We start from the raw sequence: 20,428 nt of genomic DNA, 5'->3' as shown, positions 1-20,428 counted from the left end.
GGAAAGCAGCTGAATGGGCACAACCTTGCTCGCTGTGGGAGTGGAGTGCTACAGATGTTGGATATCGATTTTTAAAGCTGATATTAATTTGGTTTAAAGTGCGACTCTTCTAGAGCCATCACTGCATTCTAGCTGATCACAGGCAAAGAATGTATGTGGTATTCATCTCTTTTTTTGTGGATGTGTTAGAAAAACAACAATAAAGGTACCCTGTGGAATTCTTTTACTAGTATCACTATAGGGTAATGTTTTTACGAGTGGGTCCCTGTATTTTTTGTACTGGGCGGGCGCATGAGGATGCACATGGACTGGCGGTAATGCGCAAAATAGTGTAGCAATGCGCCAAAAAAGACAAGCAAGAAAAAGACTACAAGCTAGGAAATATGGGTTATATAATGCAGGATTCAAAATATTGTTAAACTAGAATTACCACCTCACGTTTGTACACCTACGCCAACAAGTCAAGTTGTTGTTTACATCCATGTCTGTCCAAAATATCATCACTTCATCATTTTATCCTGTTAGACATTTGTGTGAAAATGTCATGATTAGCATATGAATTCTTGGCCAAAAACGTGTTTTGTGTTTTGACCATAAAAAATCTAATCAGTTGATTCTTGAGTCCAAGTGGATGCTTGTGCCAAATTTGAAGGATTTTGATCGTGGCATACCAGAGATATCACACTCACAACAAGTGAAAATAAAATGACTCCGGCCACGGCCGTCACCAGCGCGGAGGGATAAAAAATGAAATTAGACCTGTCTCCTAAAAATGACGTTCCGATACAACTAAATTGCATTCTCAATTCCATTTGGAAGGCAACGTGTTTTGTCTCGAATTACGTCCGTGTTTGACGCATCACAAATGCCTTTGTAAGTCTTTGCAAGTTACGTATTACAACGAGCGATGCGCAGAGCAGGTGAAGTAATATATCAAGGGACGTAATATATCGAGGGACCGTGAAAGAAAGTTACGTTAAAGAAAAACTTTATTCATAAGTTTTATAAGTCCACTGCTGGTAGGTGGGAGGGGAGGTGGACGGAGGGGAGGTGGATGGAGTCCAACAAACACAGAATTTTCCCCCAGGAGACCACTGCTCGTGTCCCGCGTGAAACAGACATTTGCGTTTTCGTTTAGTTTTTTGTTTTTTTTGTACCATGTCCAACTAAGTAGTTTTGTTGCATTTTTGTTTTGTTTCGTTTCAATTTACAATGTAAATCCCGTGTTTAAAACTGTTAAAACTGCGACAGTAATCAGGAAGTAAATATGTTTTCCTTAAAAGGTATTTTGGTTATGTAGTTTAGTTGTATGGGAACATCATTTTGTGGGAGACAGGTTGAAAAACATCTGCTTTACAAATGTTTTATGAGGAAGGAAATACATTTTAATTGCTTGTTAGACCTCAAGGATAGTGCTTTGCGTGAGAAACACTGAACGTACACGTAACCTTAGCTTGTTTACAAGAAAACTCCACAGGGCGCCTTTAATGGCACATGCTCTAATAACAGCTCTGAACCCTGAGAGCTTTTAATATTGACTTTCAATAAGAAAATGCATCAGAAAACACTTAATTAAAGATATCACTTGAGGTAAATGTCACATAATTGCTAGTAATGATTCTAGATTAAACCCTGTGTGTGTTGTATGCGTCATTTTGTGTTGTGTGTGTGTGTGTGTGTGTGTGTGTGTGTGTGTGTGTGTGTGTGTGTGTGTGTGTGTGTGTGTGTGTGTGTGTGTGTGTGTGTGTAGCCTGTTTTATTCCACCACAACCCTCCTTGTGGTTACTGAATCCCATCTTTTTTCATCCTGGTATTTATTGTCTGTTGTTTTGCAGGTTATGAACGTTTGTCCAGATTAAAAACTACGAAAGCAGAATCTGGATTTTGGGCTTCATGGAAACAGACCAGCCCAGTCTAAATTTAAAAAGAACCATCTCTTCACCTCTCTCTCTCTCTCTCTCTCTCTCTCTCTCTCACACCTCAGCCATCGCTTTCTCAGCTGCATTTTTTTTTTATGCACAAAAAAAACCCTCATCTCTTTGAACTTTGTTCTCTGCTTTGGTGTTGGTCTCCTCCCTCAGTTTGTCTCCGTCTCCCCTCTGAGTCCGTCTCCTCCTCCATCTCCCTCTCTCTCTCACACTCCCTGATTCTCAATATTTTTTTTGCAAGGCGAACACTTCCATCTTCGTTATGGGCGGCTGTTTAATGCTGTTAGCCGCGGTGAATTAGAGGAGACCGGCTTGATGGGGTTTTTTTTGGAGCTCAAATGGATTTTCCCCCAAAAAGTACACCCACACCTTGCCGTACCACACCCATCAAGCAGATTTTTCTGGGGATATATGTCATGTTTCTGTCACTTTCTAAATAACCTCATAGCTCATTGTTTTATGGAGAGACAAAAAAAACATGGCAACGTTTTTTTAGAAGCTGTGCGTGCAAAGATTTTTATTCTAAGTCTATAATCAATGTTAAGAGAACCGGAGGGATTTTTAAGATGCAACTCTCTCTGGCTTTTCTCCTCAAACCCCCGCTACCTGCCTCTACACCTCACACCTCCTCGTTCCTTATCAAAGCCCCATCTATCAAACAGGGAGAGGTGCTGCTGCTGCTTGCAGGGGGAGTCTGGGTAATGGGACTCTCTTTTTGTGCAACCTCAAAAGCTGACATGCATATTTCACATCGGCACCTTCGCGCTTTGAGTGAACCCCCTGCACGTGCACATGACTCTACCCACACACTGTTTACTATGAGCAAAGGATGTTTGTATGTGGAAGACGCTTCAAACGGCAACCCAAACAACACTTTCCTGAGTTTAAACAGAGTTCACTCAGTCCTCAACAGGCAGCGAGCTACGTTCTTGCAAATTATGTTAATCTCCCATTATTTCATATTCTTCTCGTGCATCTCTAGGACAGGAAATCAGCTCCCCGTGTCTCCTGTGTCATAGCGGCTACGGTTCCATCAAATTAGTTCCAGACCCCCGAGGACCCTGATAAGGGCGATCTCAGGAGGAAAGGGAGGAAATTGACACAACAAAATGGAGCGGAGTCAAAGAACTCTTCGCTGACATCTGACACGTAAAGTGAAAAAGAAACTTAAGGAGGGGTAAGATCATAGACTGTATATGTAGATGGGCGACGCGTCTCTAATTCCTCCCGCTGTACAGAAGTGTAGCTAAAATATCCCGGATACGGGACATGCCATTTTGAGATTTTTTGACGCCATTTGGAGCCAAAGTCTGCGAAGTAGTGATCGGGGGGCTGGAGCTGTGGTATCAAGAATCCAATTACAAGCCGAGCACGGCCACAGCTTGCTAGCGTGAGCCACCTAGCTGCTATGTTAGCACCGCGGTAGCTGTTTGGCTAGAAAGACACAACAACTAACTATAATATCTCTATAACTACATTTATGATCAAATTGACACATGTTCTATTACAAAGACTCGTGACGGTTATGGAAAGTTAAAGTTACGTTTCCTCTCTCGTACAATTCCCGAGCATCCGGCTCCGCGACTACTTCACTCAGAGCAGCTGTCAATCACAGGTTGATCATACATCAGCGTGATAAGAACTATATAAAATGACAGAAACTTTCTTTGGGAAAAATTCATTTGACATGTTCTTTGACTTTTTAGTTTTGGCTCATGTCCCATTTATGACCTATACTGCAGCCAGCCACCAGGGGGCGATCCAGATGTTTTGGCTTCACTTTGGGGAGCTGTCATGTCGTCCATCTTTATATACAGTCTATGTATTAGGGGCTTAAAAGATGATCCCACTGTCGTCATCATCATGGGCTCAGTCACTCAAATATCCTTTGTATTCACACACTAAACTGCTCCCTATGCACTCCTTCTGATTTATCCACTGAAAAAGCATCAGTGAAACGCTTAAAATGAAAAAACAAGATTTCTTAATATGGCAGACACTGATACAGTAAATCCTGCTCTTTCAGCCTCTAATCACAATTTGGAAGCAAAACAAGATGTTTTCTTTGCACGTCAGGAACTTGTAATTGCCGATTATCAACATCTCTTGAAGACGGCGTTGTTCTCCAGAACAAGAAAAACGCAAACACTTAGATACCACTTAGGGAACCACTGCAGAAATTGCTTCAATATCCCTCTCTCCCCCGAAATGGAACAGACTGTTGACTGCTTTCCATCTCGACTAAATCTCTCCGAGCCCCTCGGGTAAGGGGGGCGGGGGGTGGAGACAAACAAGTGAATGAAATGAAGCGGAGGTGATTTTCAGGTGGCACCGCAGCAAGCATAAGCATATAAAAAAAAAAGTGGGCCTTTGGAGTCTGTTGCATACCAAAATATATGAGGTGCACGCTGCTGGAATATATTGGTGGCTTTTATTTTGCACTCAAAGAGGGGAGAGGTGGTGTGTGGGGAATAGAGGGAGAAAGGAGGTAAATACAGAGGACATGCACAGTAGTAATACGTGCTATACATCCCCCCTTGTCTGATCGTATTTCCCTCCTCACCTTCCGGCCTGTATCCCGTACAAGACGAGGGTTAACTGAAGGTGGCGTAGCCTGGGGCACAGTGTGTATGAATTAATGTGCTTGTACTGTACATGAGGCTGTGCACTGATGAATGATAGTATGTCGTCCCTTTGTTCCACATGTGTACTAGGGGTGGGGAAAAAAAATAGATTCACCTATGTATCGCAATTTTTTTTTTTTACGATTTTGAAATCAATTTTTTATTGCCAGAATTTGCTTCATTTGAGTCTATGCGTATTGTTGTAGTCTGAGTAACGGGACGTCATATCCATTCCGTATCCATCAACCAAAACAAACGGTAGCCGGCCGGACGTAGCGAGCAGAAACTGCCAGATATGACAGAGCAGAAGACGGCGGAGAGCCTGCGTGGATACGCCCTGCACTCTCACGTCACATCCAGCGTGGTAAACACTACATATCCAGTAAAGGATGGAAACACTTTGGGTTTCACACATTGACAGGAAAAGCAGAGCTAGACAGAGCAGAGCTAAAGCTGCATGCTAACTCTGTCGGTCGAGCCAGCCGCCACTCATCTCCGTGGTCAAATGGGCCGACGCTACAACTGTAGAGCACCCATATACTGACATTTCTGTTCTCTGCATTCAAACGGCCCCGATGGAGCTGAACATGGATGGATAAAGAGAGCGGAGCTGACGGGAGAGGTAGCGACGGACTTGGCGAAGTTACAGGAAGTAGACACGTGTGACTACATCTGGTTTTCCAAATAAGGTGTTAACAAAGGGAACTGTATATACAAAATACATCTATTGAAATAAGATTGATTGGATTAAATTAACCAGAAGTTAAAAACATTACATGTCCCTTATACATTAAAAGGAAAATACCACTAATTTGTGAGGGACATGTCTTTAGTCTTTGATTTTTTTAATTTTCATAAATAATGCGTCGTTAACTGATTTATATGACTTCATGACATCTCTGACTACATACGTGCTGAAAATCAAAATGTTTACTGGATTAATTTAGATATTTCCAAAGTTAAAGTCCATGGAAGTGTATGATTCAACTTTTTCCCCATGGTCTAAATCGTGGTATCGAATCGCAATACTTAAAAATCGAGTATCATGATAGTATCGGATCTAGGTGTATCGTCCCAGCCCTAATGTAAACACATGCATATGTGATTGTGAATTCCTTCAGGTGTGTATACAGTCTGTGTGTTGCTCACACCTATGTGTAGGTGTATATAGAGAGAGCAGTCCAGAGCCCTCGACACCTCATTAGCCTGCGCCTCATTATGGGATGTTTCTATCTGCTTCTCAGGCCAGTGGTTTTACAGTATGTATGACAGAGCCTCCTAGAAGCACTGTAATAATAATAATAATAAGATAAACGTATCCTCATATAAATGAAGGGAATCATGTTAATTCCCGTGTTAAGTTGCATTGGGAGGCTGCACTGATGGTCCCTCAGGCCCGGCTGAGCCAAACTTCTTCTCACACCGCTGCAGAAACAAAAGTGACTCGCATTTATGCCGCATTTACATTTTAAGTCTTTAAGTAACGCTGTTATCTGAAGCAGCTTACCATGATTTAATAGTTATGGATTCTGGTAATGTGCGCCTTGCCGTATGTTTTCCTAATGTGCCCTAACTACCTCTGATAGTTATTGTTTATCTGCTTAAGAGGGTTTTAAGATAATTAGCTCTTATATCCCCTAAAAACACCCGACTGGAACAAGAAATGCTTTGTTTGGTAACGCTGACAAAGCGGAGCAAAGAGAGCGCTAACCATGCAGAGTTTGTGTATCTGATCACATGCATGACTGCAGGTATTATAGAATTCTTCTATATGTAATCTTTTACTGTGTGTGTGTGTGTGTGTGTGTGTGTGTGTGTGTGTGTGTGTGTGTGTGTGTGTGTGTGTGTGTGTGTGTGTGTGTGTGTGTGTGTGTGTGTGTGTGTGTGTGTGTGTGTGTGTGTGTGTGTGTGTGTGTGTGTGTGTGTGTGTGTGTGTGTGTGTGTGTGTGTGTGTGTGTGTGTGTGTGTGTGTGTGTGTGTGTGTGTGTGTGTGTGTGTGTGTGTGTGTGTGTGTGTGTGTGTGTGTGTGTGTGTGTGTGTGTGTGTGTGTGTGTGTGTGTGTGTGTGTGCAATCATGCCAGACCATGCAGTGTGCTGAAGCAAGGGTTTTCCCGTTTTAAACTCCTAGGCAGGCACTTTATTTAATTCAGAATTTTCAGCACTAACCTTTTGAATCAATTAAATGTGGGGCCGTCAATCGATTCAAATATTTAATCACGATTAATCGCAAATTAATCACACATTTTTGTATCTGTTCAAAATGCACATTAAAGTGGCAGTAGGCAGTATATTTTTGGCTTCATTGGGCATAAATCCCATAATAACCTTTCAGCATATTGTAATTCAAGTGTTCTGAGAGATAACTAGACTTCTGCTCCTCCTCATGGCTCTGTTTTCAGGCTTTAGAACATCTAGCCGGTGAAGGGAGACTTTGACCAATCACAGGTCATTTCAGAAAGAGAGCGTTCCTATTGGCTGTGCTCTGGTCATGTGACCAGAACTTAGCATTCCTTCACCAGATTTCACAATTGTCACAAACTTTCTCAATTTACAGCTAAACCGTGCACTACAAGATGCTTCTGAGAACATCTGAGGAGAGAAATAGGCATTAACATAACAGAATATTGATTCATATTTGATCAGCGCTGCCTAGTTTGACCGTTTGGTCGGAGTTCGCGAGTGATTAACAGCCGGCTCTCACAGACAGCAGCTGGACAGCAGACCTCAGATCAGCTCTGACTGCTTGTTTTACTACAGTCTGTGAAATCTTGCGGATGCCATTAGTAGCACCGGAGGACACAAAGGAACATGATTTTTTTTCAGGTTACCTGTTTCATGTACTTCTGTCACGATATAGCGACCGTTTTATAAAAATAACTCTTTTTAAATCATATTTGCTCCAATCTCTCCTACTTCAGCTTCAAAGGGAGATTTGTCAAGTATTTAATACTCTTTTCAACATGGGAGTAGGCAAATATGCTGCTTTATGCAAATGTATGTATATATTTATTATTATAAATCAATTAACACAAAACAATGACAGATATTGATCCAGAAACCCTCACAGGTACTGCATTTAGCATAAAACAATATGCTCCAATCATAACATGACAAACTGCAGCCCAACAGGCAACAACAGCTGTCAGTGTGTCAGTGTGCTGACTTGACTATGACTTGCCCCAAACTGCATGTGATTATCATAAAGTGGGGATGTCTGTAAAGGGGAGACTCGTTGGTACCCATAGAACCCATTTACATTCACTGATCTGGAGGTCAGAGGTCAAGTGACCCCTTTGAAAATGGCCATGCCAGTTTTTCCTCACCAAAATGTAGCCTACGTGTTGAGCGTTATTTGACTTTGACAGCCCTAATTTAATGTAATCCAAGCTATTATGATATCTTATTCATCACTCATCATCATTATTGCCCCACAATATCAGTACCACTGATGATGTTACCTCCCATATCTGCCTAAAAGCAGCGGGGGGAAAACCCTGCTAGGTGAGGTGGTGTGTGTGCAGCAGGGGGTAGGGGAAGGGGGTCTCACCTCTTGGACAGAAGCTTGTTGAAAGAGAGGAATAAGAGGATTAGTTCTCGGTATGTCAATGTGAATCTGCAGAGAGAGAAAGAGAAAAAAAAAAGACAAACACTGAAGCATCGGGCAGGTTAGCACAGATCTGGGCATCACAGACAGAGAGGGACAGAGAGAGCAACAGTTAGTGGATTGGTGTCCTTGATTGGAGGCAGGCGGGGGTTTCGCTGCTCTGAAATGGATAGCAGCGGTGGTCTTGAATGCAAGTGTGCATATGTTGATATGTCTCTTTGATACTATGTGCTTCACAGTACATGTGTGTGTGTTTTTGTCTCTGTGTGTTGGACCACATTTACACCATTTCAGAGTGTCTGCCCCGCCAGATGAGCGATACGACAGGCAGACAGATTCGTCAGAAGGGAGCCAGACGGATGCAGGACGGCGGCTGGAGCCGAGCCAGCTGAAATAGTCCACACCGGACCGTTTGTGAGAGTGTGTGGCTGCTTTGCTGACAGGACTGAGGGGATTGAGCTGTATTCACAGTCCTGTCTGCTCTGTCCACCTTACCTCTGTCACCTTTGGCTGCAGCACCAAAGACTCAGGACTCATCCTGGGAATGTCTATGTGGATCTGACAGCAACATCGGAGAGAAAAGGTGTTAGACATACACACACACACACACACACACACACGTTTACACTCACACTCAGCACCAATGTAGAAGTCCCCCTTCAGGTCCTCAATATTCTACATTTAACATGTTTTTAGCCAGGTGGAAGATCTCCCCAGATGTTCGTAGGACTGGGTCATATTCTCATGACTGTGGCCCTTCTTACCAAAGTATATAGCCTAGGCCAGGGGTCAGCAACCTTTACTATCAAAAGAGCCATTTCAGGCAAAGAAAAAAAAAAAATCTGTCTGGAGCCGCAAAACATGTGATCATTGTGATGAAGGTAACACAGTTTATAGTCTAAGTATATAGTATATAAGTCTAATGCAGTGAGGGCCAAAGAGACAATGTACTACGGAGTATTAGGGCCACATTGAGGGAAAAAACATCTAAGATTTACAGAATAAAGTCCTAACTTTATGAGAAAAAAAGTCGTAATATTGCGAGAATAAAGCTATGACTTTACGAGAAAAAAAGTTGTAATATTAAGAGAATAAAGTCATAACTTTAAGAGATAAAAATTTCGTAACATTATGAGAACAAAAGAAAATAACACGTAAAATTATTACTTTATAATATTTGACCTTATTCTCATAATATTACGACTTTTTTTCTCGTAGACTTCTGGCTTTATTCTCATAATACTACGACTTTTTTCTCTTAAACTTATGACTTACTTTCGAAATATTATGACTTTATTCTCGAAATATCAGATTTACTTTTTTCCTCAATGTGGCCCTAATACTCCGTCGTACCGTCGTACCATAGACCTACAACAATGATAAATAAAAATGAAAATGTAAACAAAAAACAGTTATTCATTTCCATTTTTAAAAATCCACAGGGCGCCACTAAAGAGGGGCTAAAGAGACACATGTGGCTCCGGAGCCGCAGTTTGCAGACCCCTGACCATGCAGTTAGCCACAATAGGTAATTAGGGGGCCACTTTCTGTTTACTTTTGGTTGGACTTAAGCTGGTATTATACTGCACTTCTTTGCAGGCGAATGTGCATATCAATGCACTCTATTTACTGTATATTTTTACTCATTTGAACCATTCTGTAATGTTTGTTGTGCTCATCCCACTGAGAATCAACAACCCTCTATGCAACTTTCAGCAGCATTCTGCCCATTGTGGCCTATACGGTTTCAACTACCCCATATAAAACTGTAAGCTGCTCACCAGCTCACAAAATCACACCAGCTAATGCTATGTTCACACTACGAGTAACAAGAGCAACAAAACAGCCAGCATGGCCGACTACATTGTTGCTGAGTTGGAGTGTTGCGCTTGTTGACGCAGTTATGTCGTTATATAGCACTGATATGATTGGTTGACGTTTCACTGTGTCATTGGCCCCATGAAAAAAGTTGAGACCAGCTCAACTTTGATTTGTAAAGCATCACGCTTAGGGATGTCACGAGAACCGATACTTCGGCACCAAGTCAATGCCAAAATTCTGAAAACGTGACGTTACATGTTTTTCTATAGTACCACAGGTACCGTAGATATGGTCAGGACTCGAGACTAACGGCGTCCCGTCATCCCGGGGATGATAGGGAATGTGTTTGGGACGCAGTAAACTCACTATGGATGCGTCCAGTGGACACACCTTTGTTCACAAATAATGCTCCATTGTGAACAACAAGTCCATGTTGAAATCAGCAGGATGAGAGCTAGCTAACGTTAGCTCCCTGCAGGACTGTGCTACTTACAGCTAACATTAACTAGCTCGGGAGGTGCCACTGATTTACATCATGATGCGTTCAGGCTCTATTCAGTAAAATAGCATTGGGCGAACGTAAATTCTAAAGTTAATGATGTGTTCAAATGTAATCTTGTAAAATGTAGTTTTTGGCGAGAAACCTAAATAACTCCAGTTGTTTGAAGGAGATGTTTTCACAGTTATATAAAATAGATACTAGAGAGGGAATATGAGCTGTTTAACTTCCGAACAGAAAAAAGTATGCAAACGATAATAAAGGAGTATGTTGAAGTACATGGGATTTATTGATTTATTTTGTTTTTTACCGTGGTACCGAATTGTTATAGAGAACCGTGGGATTTCACTGGTATTGGTATCGACTACTAAATTTCTGGTATCGTGGCGTCCCTAGTCACGGCCGTCAGACAGTGACAAGTGTCAAGAGTCAGTTTGTAGCTTAATGTCACCGGCTTCCATTGAACAGGAGTTGTAGCCTGTTGCTGAGTCGCTCGTCGTGTGAACGCAGCATCACAGTGCAATCTCTGCAAAGTACAAAATGGCGGAGAGACAAAGTACACGAGTGACTGGTGGAAAAAGTCAAACAAATCCAGACTAAAAGATAAGTGGATGCATGTTATAGTAGACAGGTGGCAAGGAGAAGGGGTATTTCTGAAGTGGTTTTTGGTCAAAAATGGTTTGATGCAGCCTTAACAGTCGAACTCAATCAGTTGTTTCAAACACACAACTCCACTTTATATCTTCTGATGGCCTAACAAAAAAACTAGATTTTTGTTTTCAACACTTTCTCTTGGGATCGAACAAAACAGCAGCAGTACTTCAAAAAGCTTGCAATGCAAGCTGGGACTTCTACAATGGCTGCTACATCCATATGCATATGCATAAACACACACACACATACAAGCTGTTTGGGCAAGTTACCAACAACATAAACAGATATATAAAAGAGACAGATGGACAGACACAAGAAGAGACACTAACTACGGGGACAGATGGAGAGATTTACACTGGCTGATGGACTATGAGCAAACACACAGACAAACAGAAGACATATAGGTACATGTAATGCATGCCTACAGCGGCTTAGACATAATATATATACAAACTTCATACAAACCCACTGCCATGTGCAATTCCAGTGCCAAATCAACATATGTGCAAACACACATAATCACACACACAGAAAAATCCACTTTAAATCAGCGCTCAGCCCGTCAACACAACAACAGTGTTGGAACAAGCAGAGTTTGGCAGAAAAACAGGCACCAAGACGCGATCCAAACAGTCATCAAAACAAAGTATGCCAGCTTTCTGGCACAGTGCAGAGGAGATCAATGGGAAATTGGACGGAATATGAGAAATGTGTGTTTTTGCTATCGACAGCCCACTTTGATGTTTCTTATCGGCTCGGAATGAATGGGAAGTAGTGGAGTGTTAAAGTGAGAGAGTATATGGAGGGGTGGAGAGAGACGGATAAACAGAGAGTAAAAGGAGATATTATTTTCAAAGCCAAAGAAAAGTGTTCATTTAAGCAGCTCTGAAGCTCGGGGCTGGTTGTCTCTGCTCGGTGAACAGAGCTCGACCACACTCGCTGCATGTCAACACAGACAGACACACAGACAACAAGCCTATGAGTATATGAGGGAGAAAGAGGAAGGGACAGAGAGAGAGAGAGAGAGAGAGAGAGAAAAAGCATGGAGCTGGTTCCAGTAATCCTGTCTGCAGGGCCGAATCCTGTCACACTTTCTCACACGCACGCACGCACGTGTCCCGGGTCTGTGCTGAGGGAATACATTAGTGACAAGACGCTGTTCTTTTAATTGAAAATGGAACCTTTTGTCACTCTGTCCTTCGAGTTCTGGGATTCAGGTGTTAATAAAAGTCACATGTAAAAAAATTATTAAACACACAACGAGTAAACAGGACAATGTGTGCACGCGCATGTATACCTGTCTGTATGTGTCCTGATGGTGCTCGTCATTGCGGGAGTCGTAGTATTGCTGGATAAAGCCAAAGTATTCTTGTCTCTTCCTCTGTAGGACGCTCTCTCTTCTTTCTGCGTTAGCTGGTAGGTACCCCTAAGAGACGGTGAGAGGAGGACAAAAGAAAGAAAGGATAAATAAAAAGGTAGCATAGAGTTGTTGCTCAACTATAATTCATATTCAGGAGCTCAGACTGATGGAAACAAATAATGACTGAACAAGAAGATGTTCTTTTTACACTTCAGCCTGTGTACAGATTCAAAGAAATGAGATAGGATATGTTAATTGGTGAGCTTTAGAGGTGCTGGCAGGTGGATTCTGACTGGCTGTGTCCCCTTGTTTCCGGGCTTTAAGCTAAGCTAACCATCGCCTGTAAGCTATTTAACTGACAGAAGCCAGAGTGGTATTGATTCTCTCATCTAACTTTCAGTAAGAACTAGGGCTGGGTATCGGTTTTGAGTATGGAATTAACCGAGTACCAAGTAGTATCGAAACTTCTCCAGTCTAACAATACCTGCAATCAATCATTTCTGTACCCAGATCGTGAAAAAAATGTCTACTTTTCAGAGAATATGAGCCAAGTGGAGTGAAGCGAGCGGGGAGTGTAGGCGAAAGGATTTTGGATAGAGCGCAGAGCGGATTTTTTTTTTAAGTTGGAGCGTCGCCTTATCTCTCGCTCTATCCCACTCCAATTTCGCCCCGGTACCACTCACACCATGAGTTTGAAGCATGCCCGAGCGAGCTCGACCCAGAATACATTTGTGTACTGCGAATGGCGGCTGCATAGGATTGTTTCAGACTCATGTGATCCGAAGAATTCCAATAACTCCATTGTAAAAAATTCACAAAAATCATAAAAACATTTATCTAATGAAATGTTCTGCTTCAATCCATATTTGTTGGCGTTTAGCCTTTCAAAAATAACATGTTCACTGTGGCAGGACAGCCAGTGGGACACACACACACACAGCTTCCCTTCCCATGATGTGTACTGAATTAAGTACTCCATTGGTATCAGTATCATTTTAAGTGTGCTGGTATTGGTACTGGCATCGTCATTTTTTAAACAATACCCTAATAAGAATGTAAATAAGCGCATTTCCCAAAATATGGAATTATTCCTTATGTCAAATGTCCTAAAATCTAATTCAATTATAACTGCAGTGACTTCAATCATCATACTATCAAATTAAGAAAGAAAAAAATGCACTGAAATGAAAAATATACATTATCATTAGTCTGAAAATTTTAAATTGCCTGGAACTACTCTAAAGTAACATAGTCTGAAATAGGGATGCACCGATACCGATATCAGTATTGGGTATCGGGTCCAATACTGTGCTCATGTACTCGTACTTGTACTCGCAAAACGGCTCCCATACAACAGCACCGATACCATTTTACGGTGTTGCCGGTATTCCACCTCAGCCAGCGCGCTCCGGCCCTCACTTTCATTGCACGGGGTTTTGCTTGCACCCTCTGACTCGCGTGTGCGTTAGACTCCTTGGTCCGTGTTTCAAGACGGGTCGGGTGGGTTGCCGACATCACCGCAGATCCCCGGCGCGGTTGGGGCGCACTGAGGACAGTCCGCCCCGGTCAACAGTCGCACCGGGAGCAGGGGCCCCCTTCCCTCCCCGGCAGGGAGAGAGGGCGCAGCGAGCCCTTTGTCCACGGTGCGGTGAGCGCTGTAAAGCTGTGAGCCACCTTCACCCCAAGCCTTTTTTTAAGCCGACCTAGAGCCGGTCGCGGCGCACCACCTCGTATGCGGGACTCCCCAGCCTGCCGTGTGTCGCTCACACCCTCCAGCTGGCTGTTAACAAGGGTCTTTTGGCACAGAGAAGTACTCCTATCGGTACTCGGTATCGGCGAGTACCCAAATGTAAGTACTTGTAGTCAGTCTGAAAAAAAGTGGTATCGGTGCATCCCTAGTCTGAAATGTACTATCATTATTTACCAAGCCTTAAAACAGTGTACAGATACTAGTGCAGGCCCAAAAACACTTTAACAAGTAACTGGTAATAGTCTAAAAACTAATAAACCTGTCTATTTGTGACACGCATGCACAGAAGCGCTTGTGGGTTCCACATGGGACTCATTAATACAGCTCCGTAGACATTCAGCAAGACCGTCTTCTCACCGTCTCAAACTGAATGGCATTTCATGTTGCGCGTCTCTCGTAATTATTTGTCTGCCAGTATATACTAGTTAATGAGTCTCTTGTTCTAAAGCCTCGACTTGCTTCGAGTCTGTCGGCCAAGTTCAATCCCAAACCAAACTCCACCACCTGGGACTACATACCTAGTCTGTAAAAGACACACTTCACTTTGCGGAGAAAACTTTCTGCTGCTTGACCGAATGCTCTCTGCCTCTTAGGGGAGATACCTTTCTCTGTGTGTGTGCTTCTGGGGATGTGTTTGTCAGACAGTTTACAGTATGCAAGCATGCATTTGTGAAAAGAGTGTATCCTCCTTGCGCAGTCAGGCTTATGCAATGAGGAGAAAGTCAACTCCAAACTGAACAACAAATCTAAAGTCTATTAAAAGCGAGAGCTGGGACCAGGGGCTCTGAAATATTCACACAGTTAACGTCTTCAAAACACAACTCAAACATGACTGCTGGCTCCAAATACTTGTCCCTGTGATAAAAAAAAAAGCTGGAGTGTGTCGCTGTTAAACCTACAAAGGGTCCTTTTTGTGTTTTTCCTTTACATATTTTATATTGCCTTATGTGCAAGTGCATTTGTTTGTTGCTGTATAATTACAATAGCATTATGGTTATTGAAGGCAAAGAGGTTATTTAATCAATTTTAACAACAGGACCAGTCTTCAGGGGCCTTATAAACTAATGGTATATAATGTTAGTGGCTTGTGATATCTGATACTGAACCTATATTTACCACGATGTATATGTTTATGGTAGTGTGAGTTATTGAAATTTGAGCTGCAACAATTAGTCGATTTATCAGTAAGTAGTGAGCTGACAGAAAATTAATAACAACTATTTTGATAATCGATTACTAGCGTTGGGTAATTTTTTAAGATGCCAATATTCTCTGGTTCCTAAAATGGCGTTTTAGGGATTTCTTAGACTTTTATGATAATAAATGAAACATATTAGGGCTTCAGACAGTTGGTTCAACAAAACAAGACATTTGAAGATGTCACTTTGGGCTCTGGGAAATTGTGATGTGCATTTTTCACTATTCATTCACTATTTTCTGATATTTTATAAACCAAACGATTAATCAAGAAAACAATAGGTAGATTGATCGAATTGCAAGTTTCAGCGCTACTGCACCTGAAATAAACACTATTCTAAACAACAATGTAGAGCCTAATGTAAAATTGTATTTTTGGCTAAAAACAGTTATTTTAGATGTTTCTTTTCTCTCTGCAACATCCAATTTGAGAAGAATTCCCTCTTTCTGTTTCCCTGGACAGTTTTTCTGTGCCGACTTGCAGTGATGAAGTGCCATACTTAGGTCGCATGAGGACACCTGAGCCAAGGCCATTTATAAAGAAGACTTATGTGGCTGAAAGCTCCAAGGGCTGCCCCCACTTAGTCGATTAGTCGTTTTGCTCTTTGTCGACTAAGATTTCTTTAGTCGTTTAATTGTTTTTAAAGAGGACCTATTATGCTTTTGTGCTTTTTCCCTTTCCTTTAGTGTGTTATACAGTTGTTTTTGTGCATGTAAAAGGTCTGCAAAGTTACAAAGCCCAAAGTCCACAGTAAATGGAGTTTCTCTCCCCCACAGAAACACTGCTCCTGAACTGCCTGAAACGTCTCGCCTGAAGTCCCGCATTTTCTTCTGTAAAATGGTGATGTCACCAAGTAACATATCTGCACAACGGCTAGTTTGGCACACCCTCAGACAAAGTTAGTTAGAGCAGAGCTGGAGCAGAGTCCGAAGAGTTTGTTCGGTTGACCAATCACAACAGAGTGGGCCAGCTGACCAATCAGAGTGGGCTTTTCAGGAGGGGGGGGGCTCAAACAGAGCGTTTCAGACAGAGTGAAAAGCTGGCATGGGAAAAATAAAGCATTTTTTTGTAATGTAAACATGTTCTAGGTTTATACCCAAAATACAAGTATTCACCTGAAAATAAGCATAACAAGTCATCTTTAATGCTGTTTTCATGCTGAATGACTTATTTCCAAGAACCTTGTGAGCACATCTCTAGTAAACACAAGATTTAAAGTGGTGCTTTTGTGTGATTCTTTGTGGAGAAACTCGTGTGAGTGTTAGTCGACTAACAATGTCTACAAAGACTTCCTGGGAAATGTCTTAGCAGACAAATGCTGTTCTAGACCAGTGCTCTCTTCATCATCCTGTCCATCTCTTACATTTATTTGTCATCACTTTCAATTTAAACAGAGCATTTTTTTTTCTGAGAACGCATTTGGCCGCTGTTCAGTCACATCTGAGAGCAACTGTGTTTTGGACTGGCTTTAGTGGAATGGCCATCAAACTGCACCAACAAAGACAGTCTGCACATCAGACTCGACGGGAAAACACAAAAGGCCTTAAAAGGCTGATAGTGACTGTGTGTGTCCTATATATGTGTGTGTGTGTTTGTTATCTAAGTGCATCTTTGTCTTTGTTGTGACTCTGCTGTTTGTTGTTTTTGGAAGCTGGCTGCCACTTTTTGGTAACACCCTAGCGAAGCATATCGAAAAAAACACACATGTACACACAAAAAGTATCAATTTAGGGCAACTGTCTGGTGGAAAATCAATAAGAGCGGCAACAAATAAAAGTTTCTCTTTTTTGTTTTTTTAGTCCCTTTTTTATTTTATCTCGACAAGGCCCCCTAGAAAAGCCTGGAGAGTCTAGAGGCTTATTTGTTGCACACACAAACACACATATACACCTGGCTAACACATCAACACAAAAAAACACTTGAATTGTGAAAAATGCTCCAAACAACATGGTTCCACACACTCATATGTCTCTGTTATGACATATAAAACACACACATCCCATTTCACTAGGGATGCACCGATACCAGTATCGGGTCCGATACTGTGCTCATGTACTCGTACTCGCAAAACGGCTCCGATACAACGGCACTGATACCACTTTACGGTGGTGCGCCCGACCCTGCTGGGCCGGGATCCCACCTCAGCCGGCGCGCACCGGCCCTCACTTTCATTGCGCCACGGGGTTTTGCTTGCACCCTCTGACTCTCGCGTGCGTTAGACTCCTTGGTCCGTGTTTCAAGACGGGTCGGGTGGGTTGCCAACAACACTGCAGACCCCTGGCACCTTTTACGTGGGCCGAGCTCCGATCTGGCGGCACGACGCGGTTGACTGTCGCACCGGGAGCAGGGAGCCCTCCCCGACGGGGAGAGAGGGCACAGCAAGCCCTTTGTCCACGGTGCGGCGAGGTCCGGGCGGGGAGCGCTGTAAAGCTGCGGCCGCGAGCCACCTTCGCCCCAATGCGGGACTCCCATGCCTGCCGTATGTCGCTCACACCCTCGAGCTGGCTGTTAACGAGGGTGTTTTGGTACAGAGAAGTACTCGTATCGGTACTCGGTATCGGAGAGTACCCACATGTAAGTACTTGTACTTGGTCTGAAAAAAAGTGGTATTGGTGCATTCCTACATTTCACATTTCCTGCCAGTCCATCTATCTTTTCCACCTTCAAAAACCCAGTCATTCAAAGGACTTCTCATTCTCTTTTTTCTGCTGAAAAACTAAAATGTGCATCTTTTCACGACCAAAACACTGTGAACGAGGCAGACTCCTTACTCATCCTCGCCTCATGTCCCTTCTCCCCGACCGCTGCCAGTCGGCCAGACGGTCACATTTCGTGCCCGCAGAAATCAGGCTAAGCACTGACTGGGACTTTTTCACGGCCCGGTCTCTGCCAAAAACGTCCACGCGTCACATGTTGAAACTGCTCCATGTGCAAATACACATGAGTACACACACACACAAACCACAACCAACAGGCCAGCTACAAAACATTGGGCTCCGGTGTGATGTGCACTCTGCCAAATGAGGGAGAGGAGAGCATGTGTGTGTTGAAGGTTAATGGACAGCTTAGTGGAGGTCAATCACACCGCAGCTGCATTACTACTCGATGGGGGACACACTCACACGGGGGATTTGAAGACTATAAAGAGGACACAAGCTGTGTCATACACTATGCTGGGATTTGATTTTATTACGGCTCTCTATCACTAACGATAGGATATCGGAAAATTGGAATATTTCAATGTGCCCACATGTTAATATAGGTCTGCGGTTTCCCAGATTACCAAGGCTATACATTTTTAATATGAAATATTTTTTAACATAATTGTGCATGTTTAACCTCTTCCACTCCTTGAGGGCGCCCCCCGGCCGACTATACTGTCTTTCAGAGGCTGTGTTGGGCTCAGTTTTAGACCTGGAGTGAACGTGATCAGATGAAACTAGAAAACCTGAGGAATGCATTGGTACCAACCATGTCGGGAAGGAGGCTAAATAACGCTCAAAAAGTTAGGCTAAACTACGGCGAGGAAAAGCTGGCATGGCCATTTTCAAAGGGGTCCCTTGACCTCTGACCTCAAGATATGTGAATGATTTTATGGGTACCCACGAGTCTCCTCTTTATAAATCATGATAATGATAATCACATGCAGTTTGGGGCAGTATAAATGTGTTATTTTCGCCTCTTCTAGAAATGCTGTATTTGAATATTTCTACATACTCGGGTCCCTAAACAGTCTTGGAATAACATAAATTGGGTGACTGGAAAGCTGAGACTCATGTGTGATGATGTTAGTCCCCATAGGAGACATTTCATTGTAGTGAAACCTTTTTTTGAAAAACTAGAGACCTAGAGCATTCAGAGGATGGATGGCTTTCCTAGGTATATTGACAATAAGCGGGTTTCTGAGCAGTTACCAGAACAGAAGTGCTCACCATCCAATCGCCAAAAAATGCAATAGCATGGGAATGACCATCATATACTTTATTAGGGATGGAACGGTTCAGGTAAAACGGTTCGGGTCGTGTATGAATTGTTCGGTTCATTTGAAATAATCTATGAGGCCCATTGAGTTAGGCTTCCGTTTATTGTTACACTAGAAATCAAGGCCTATGGAAAAAGGCTGTGACACGGGTGGACATGAGTCTTGAAGGTACGGGATATAACATATGCGCAGTGTAACTGAAGCTGCAGTCGTGCGTTGCAATTGGCTCAATTCGGCGAGTGCTGACCAGATTTTACTGCACATGTGTTGTACCCCCAAAGATATGACGCGTGATCCAGCCCTTTCTCAGTTGACACGGAGGAAGTGCAGAGTGCGGCTGTCACTCAGTTTAGGAAATGGAGAGTGGACACGATAAAGTCCAGTTAGAGGATCCACCAGCATCGTTTGGCTCTGCTGTATGGAAGCGTTACGGATTTAGTGCTACCATGAAGATGACGGGAAAAAAGTGGTGGATAAAACGGCGACTGTGTGAGCACTGTGCAACACGTGTGGTTTATGCTAGCGGCAACACTTCCAATAAGAAGAACCATTAATGAAGACATCACTCTGGTGTGTCCGTCGTTAGCGCAAGGAGGAGAGAATCGGGTAGGAAAGAGCAACTCCTCCTCCCCGCAGCAATTAAACAGACTCTAGGTGCAGACTCAGACAGGGCAAAAAACACAACTAAAGCATTGGGGAGGTTTATAGTGAAAGATATGCAGCCTTATGCAGTCGTGGAGGACGCTGGATTTTAGCACATGATTAACGTAACGTTACTTGAGCCGCGCTATATCTCACCGACACTTATCAACACAGTAATTCCAGCAGCACAATCCCTGTAATGTGTTTTATAGTTATTCATTATTTTTAAATAACACAGTGGCACAGAAATCCAACCGTATACCTCCAAATACTGCACTGTTTGTGTGCAGTAACTACTGTAGAAGACCTATTCTTTCTATTAAGATTTGACAATGAAGAAGTGTTTATGTTCCTTATGTAAGTCAT

At 42.8% G+C, this 20,428-nt stretch overlaps 1 protein-coding gene across 3 annotated transcripts in view; it reads right to left on the bottom strand.

The window, feature by feature from the left end:
- The window catches only part of tbc1d22a (TBC1 domain family, member 22a), a 186,984-nt gene that overhangs the window by 119,287 nt on the left and 47,269 nt on the right, over positions 1–20,428 (bottom strand). For 2 of the 3 annotated variants that reach the window (XM_074625656.1, XM_074625653.1), the window contains exons 7-8: positions 12,428–12,556; positions 8,100–8,165 (exon numbers count right to left, since the gene is read on the bottom strand). In XM_074625656.1, the coding sequence (XP_074481757.1) occupies positions 8,100–8,165; positions 12,428–12,556 (195 nt within the window). Of the gene's footprint in view, positions 1–8,099; positions 8,166–8,651; positions 8,715–12,427; positions 12,557–20,428 lie in introns of all 3 variants that reach the window. The other variant, XM_074625654.1, reaches the window with a different exon arrangement.

The sequence above is a fragment of the Sebastes fasciatus genome, chromosome 23 (genome assembly GCF_043250625.1).
Source record: "Sebastes fasciatus isolate fSebFas1 chromosome 23, fSebFas1.pri, whole genome shotgun sequence".
NCBI lineage: Eukaryota > Metazoa > Chordata > Actinopteri > Perciformes > Sebastidae > Sebastes > Sebastes fasciatus.
This window is presented reverse-complemented; position numbering and strand designations above follow the sequence as displayed.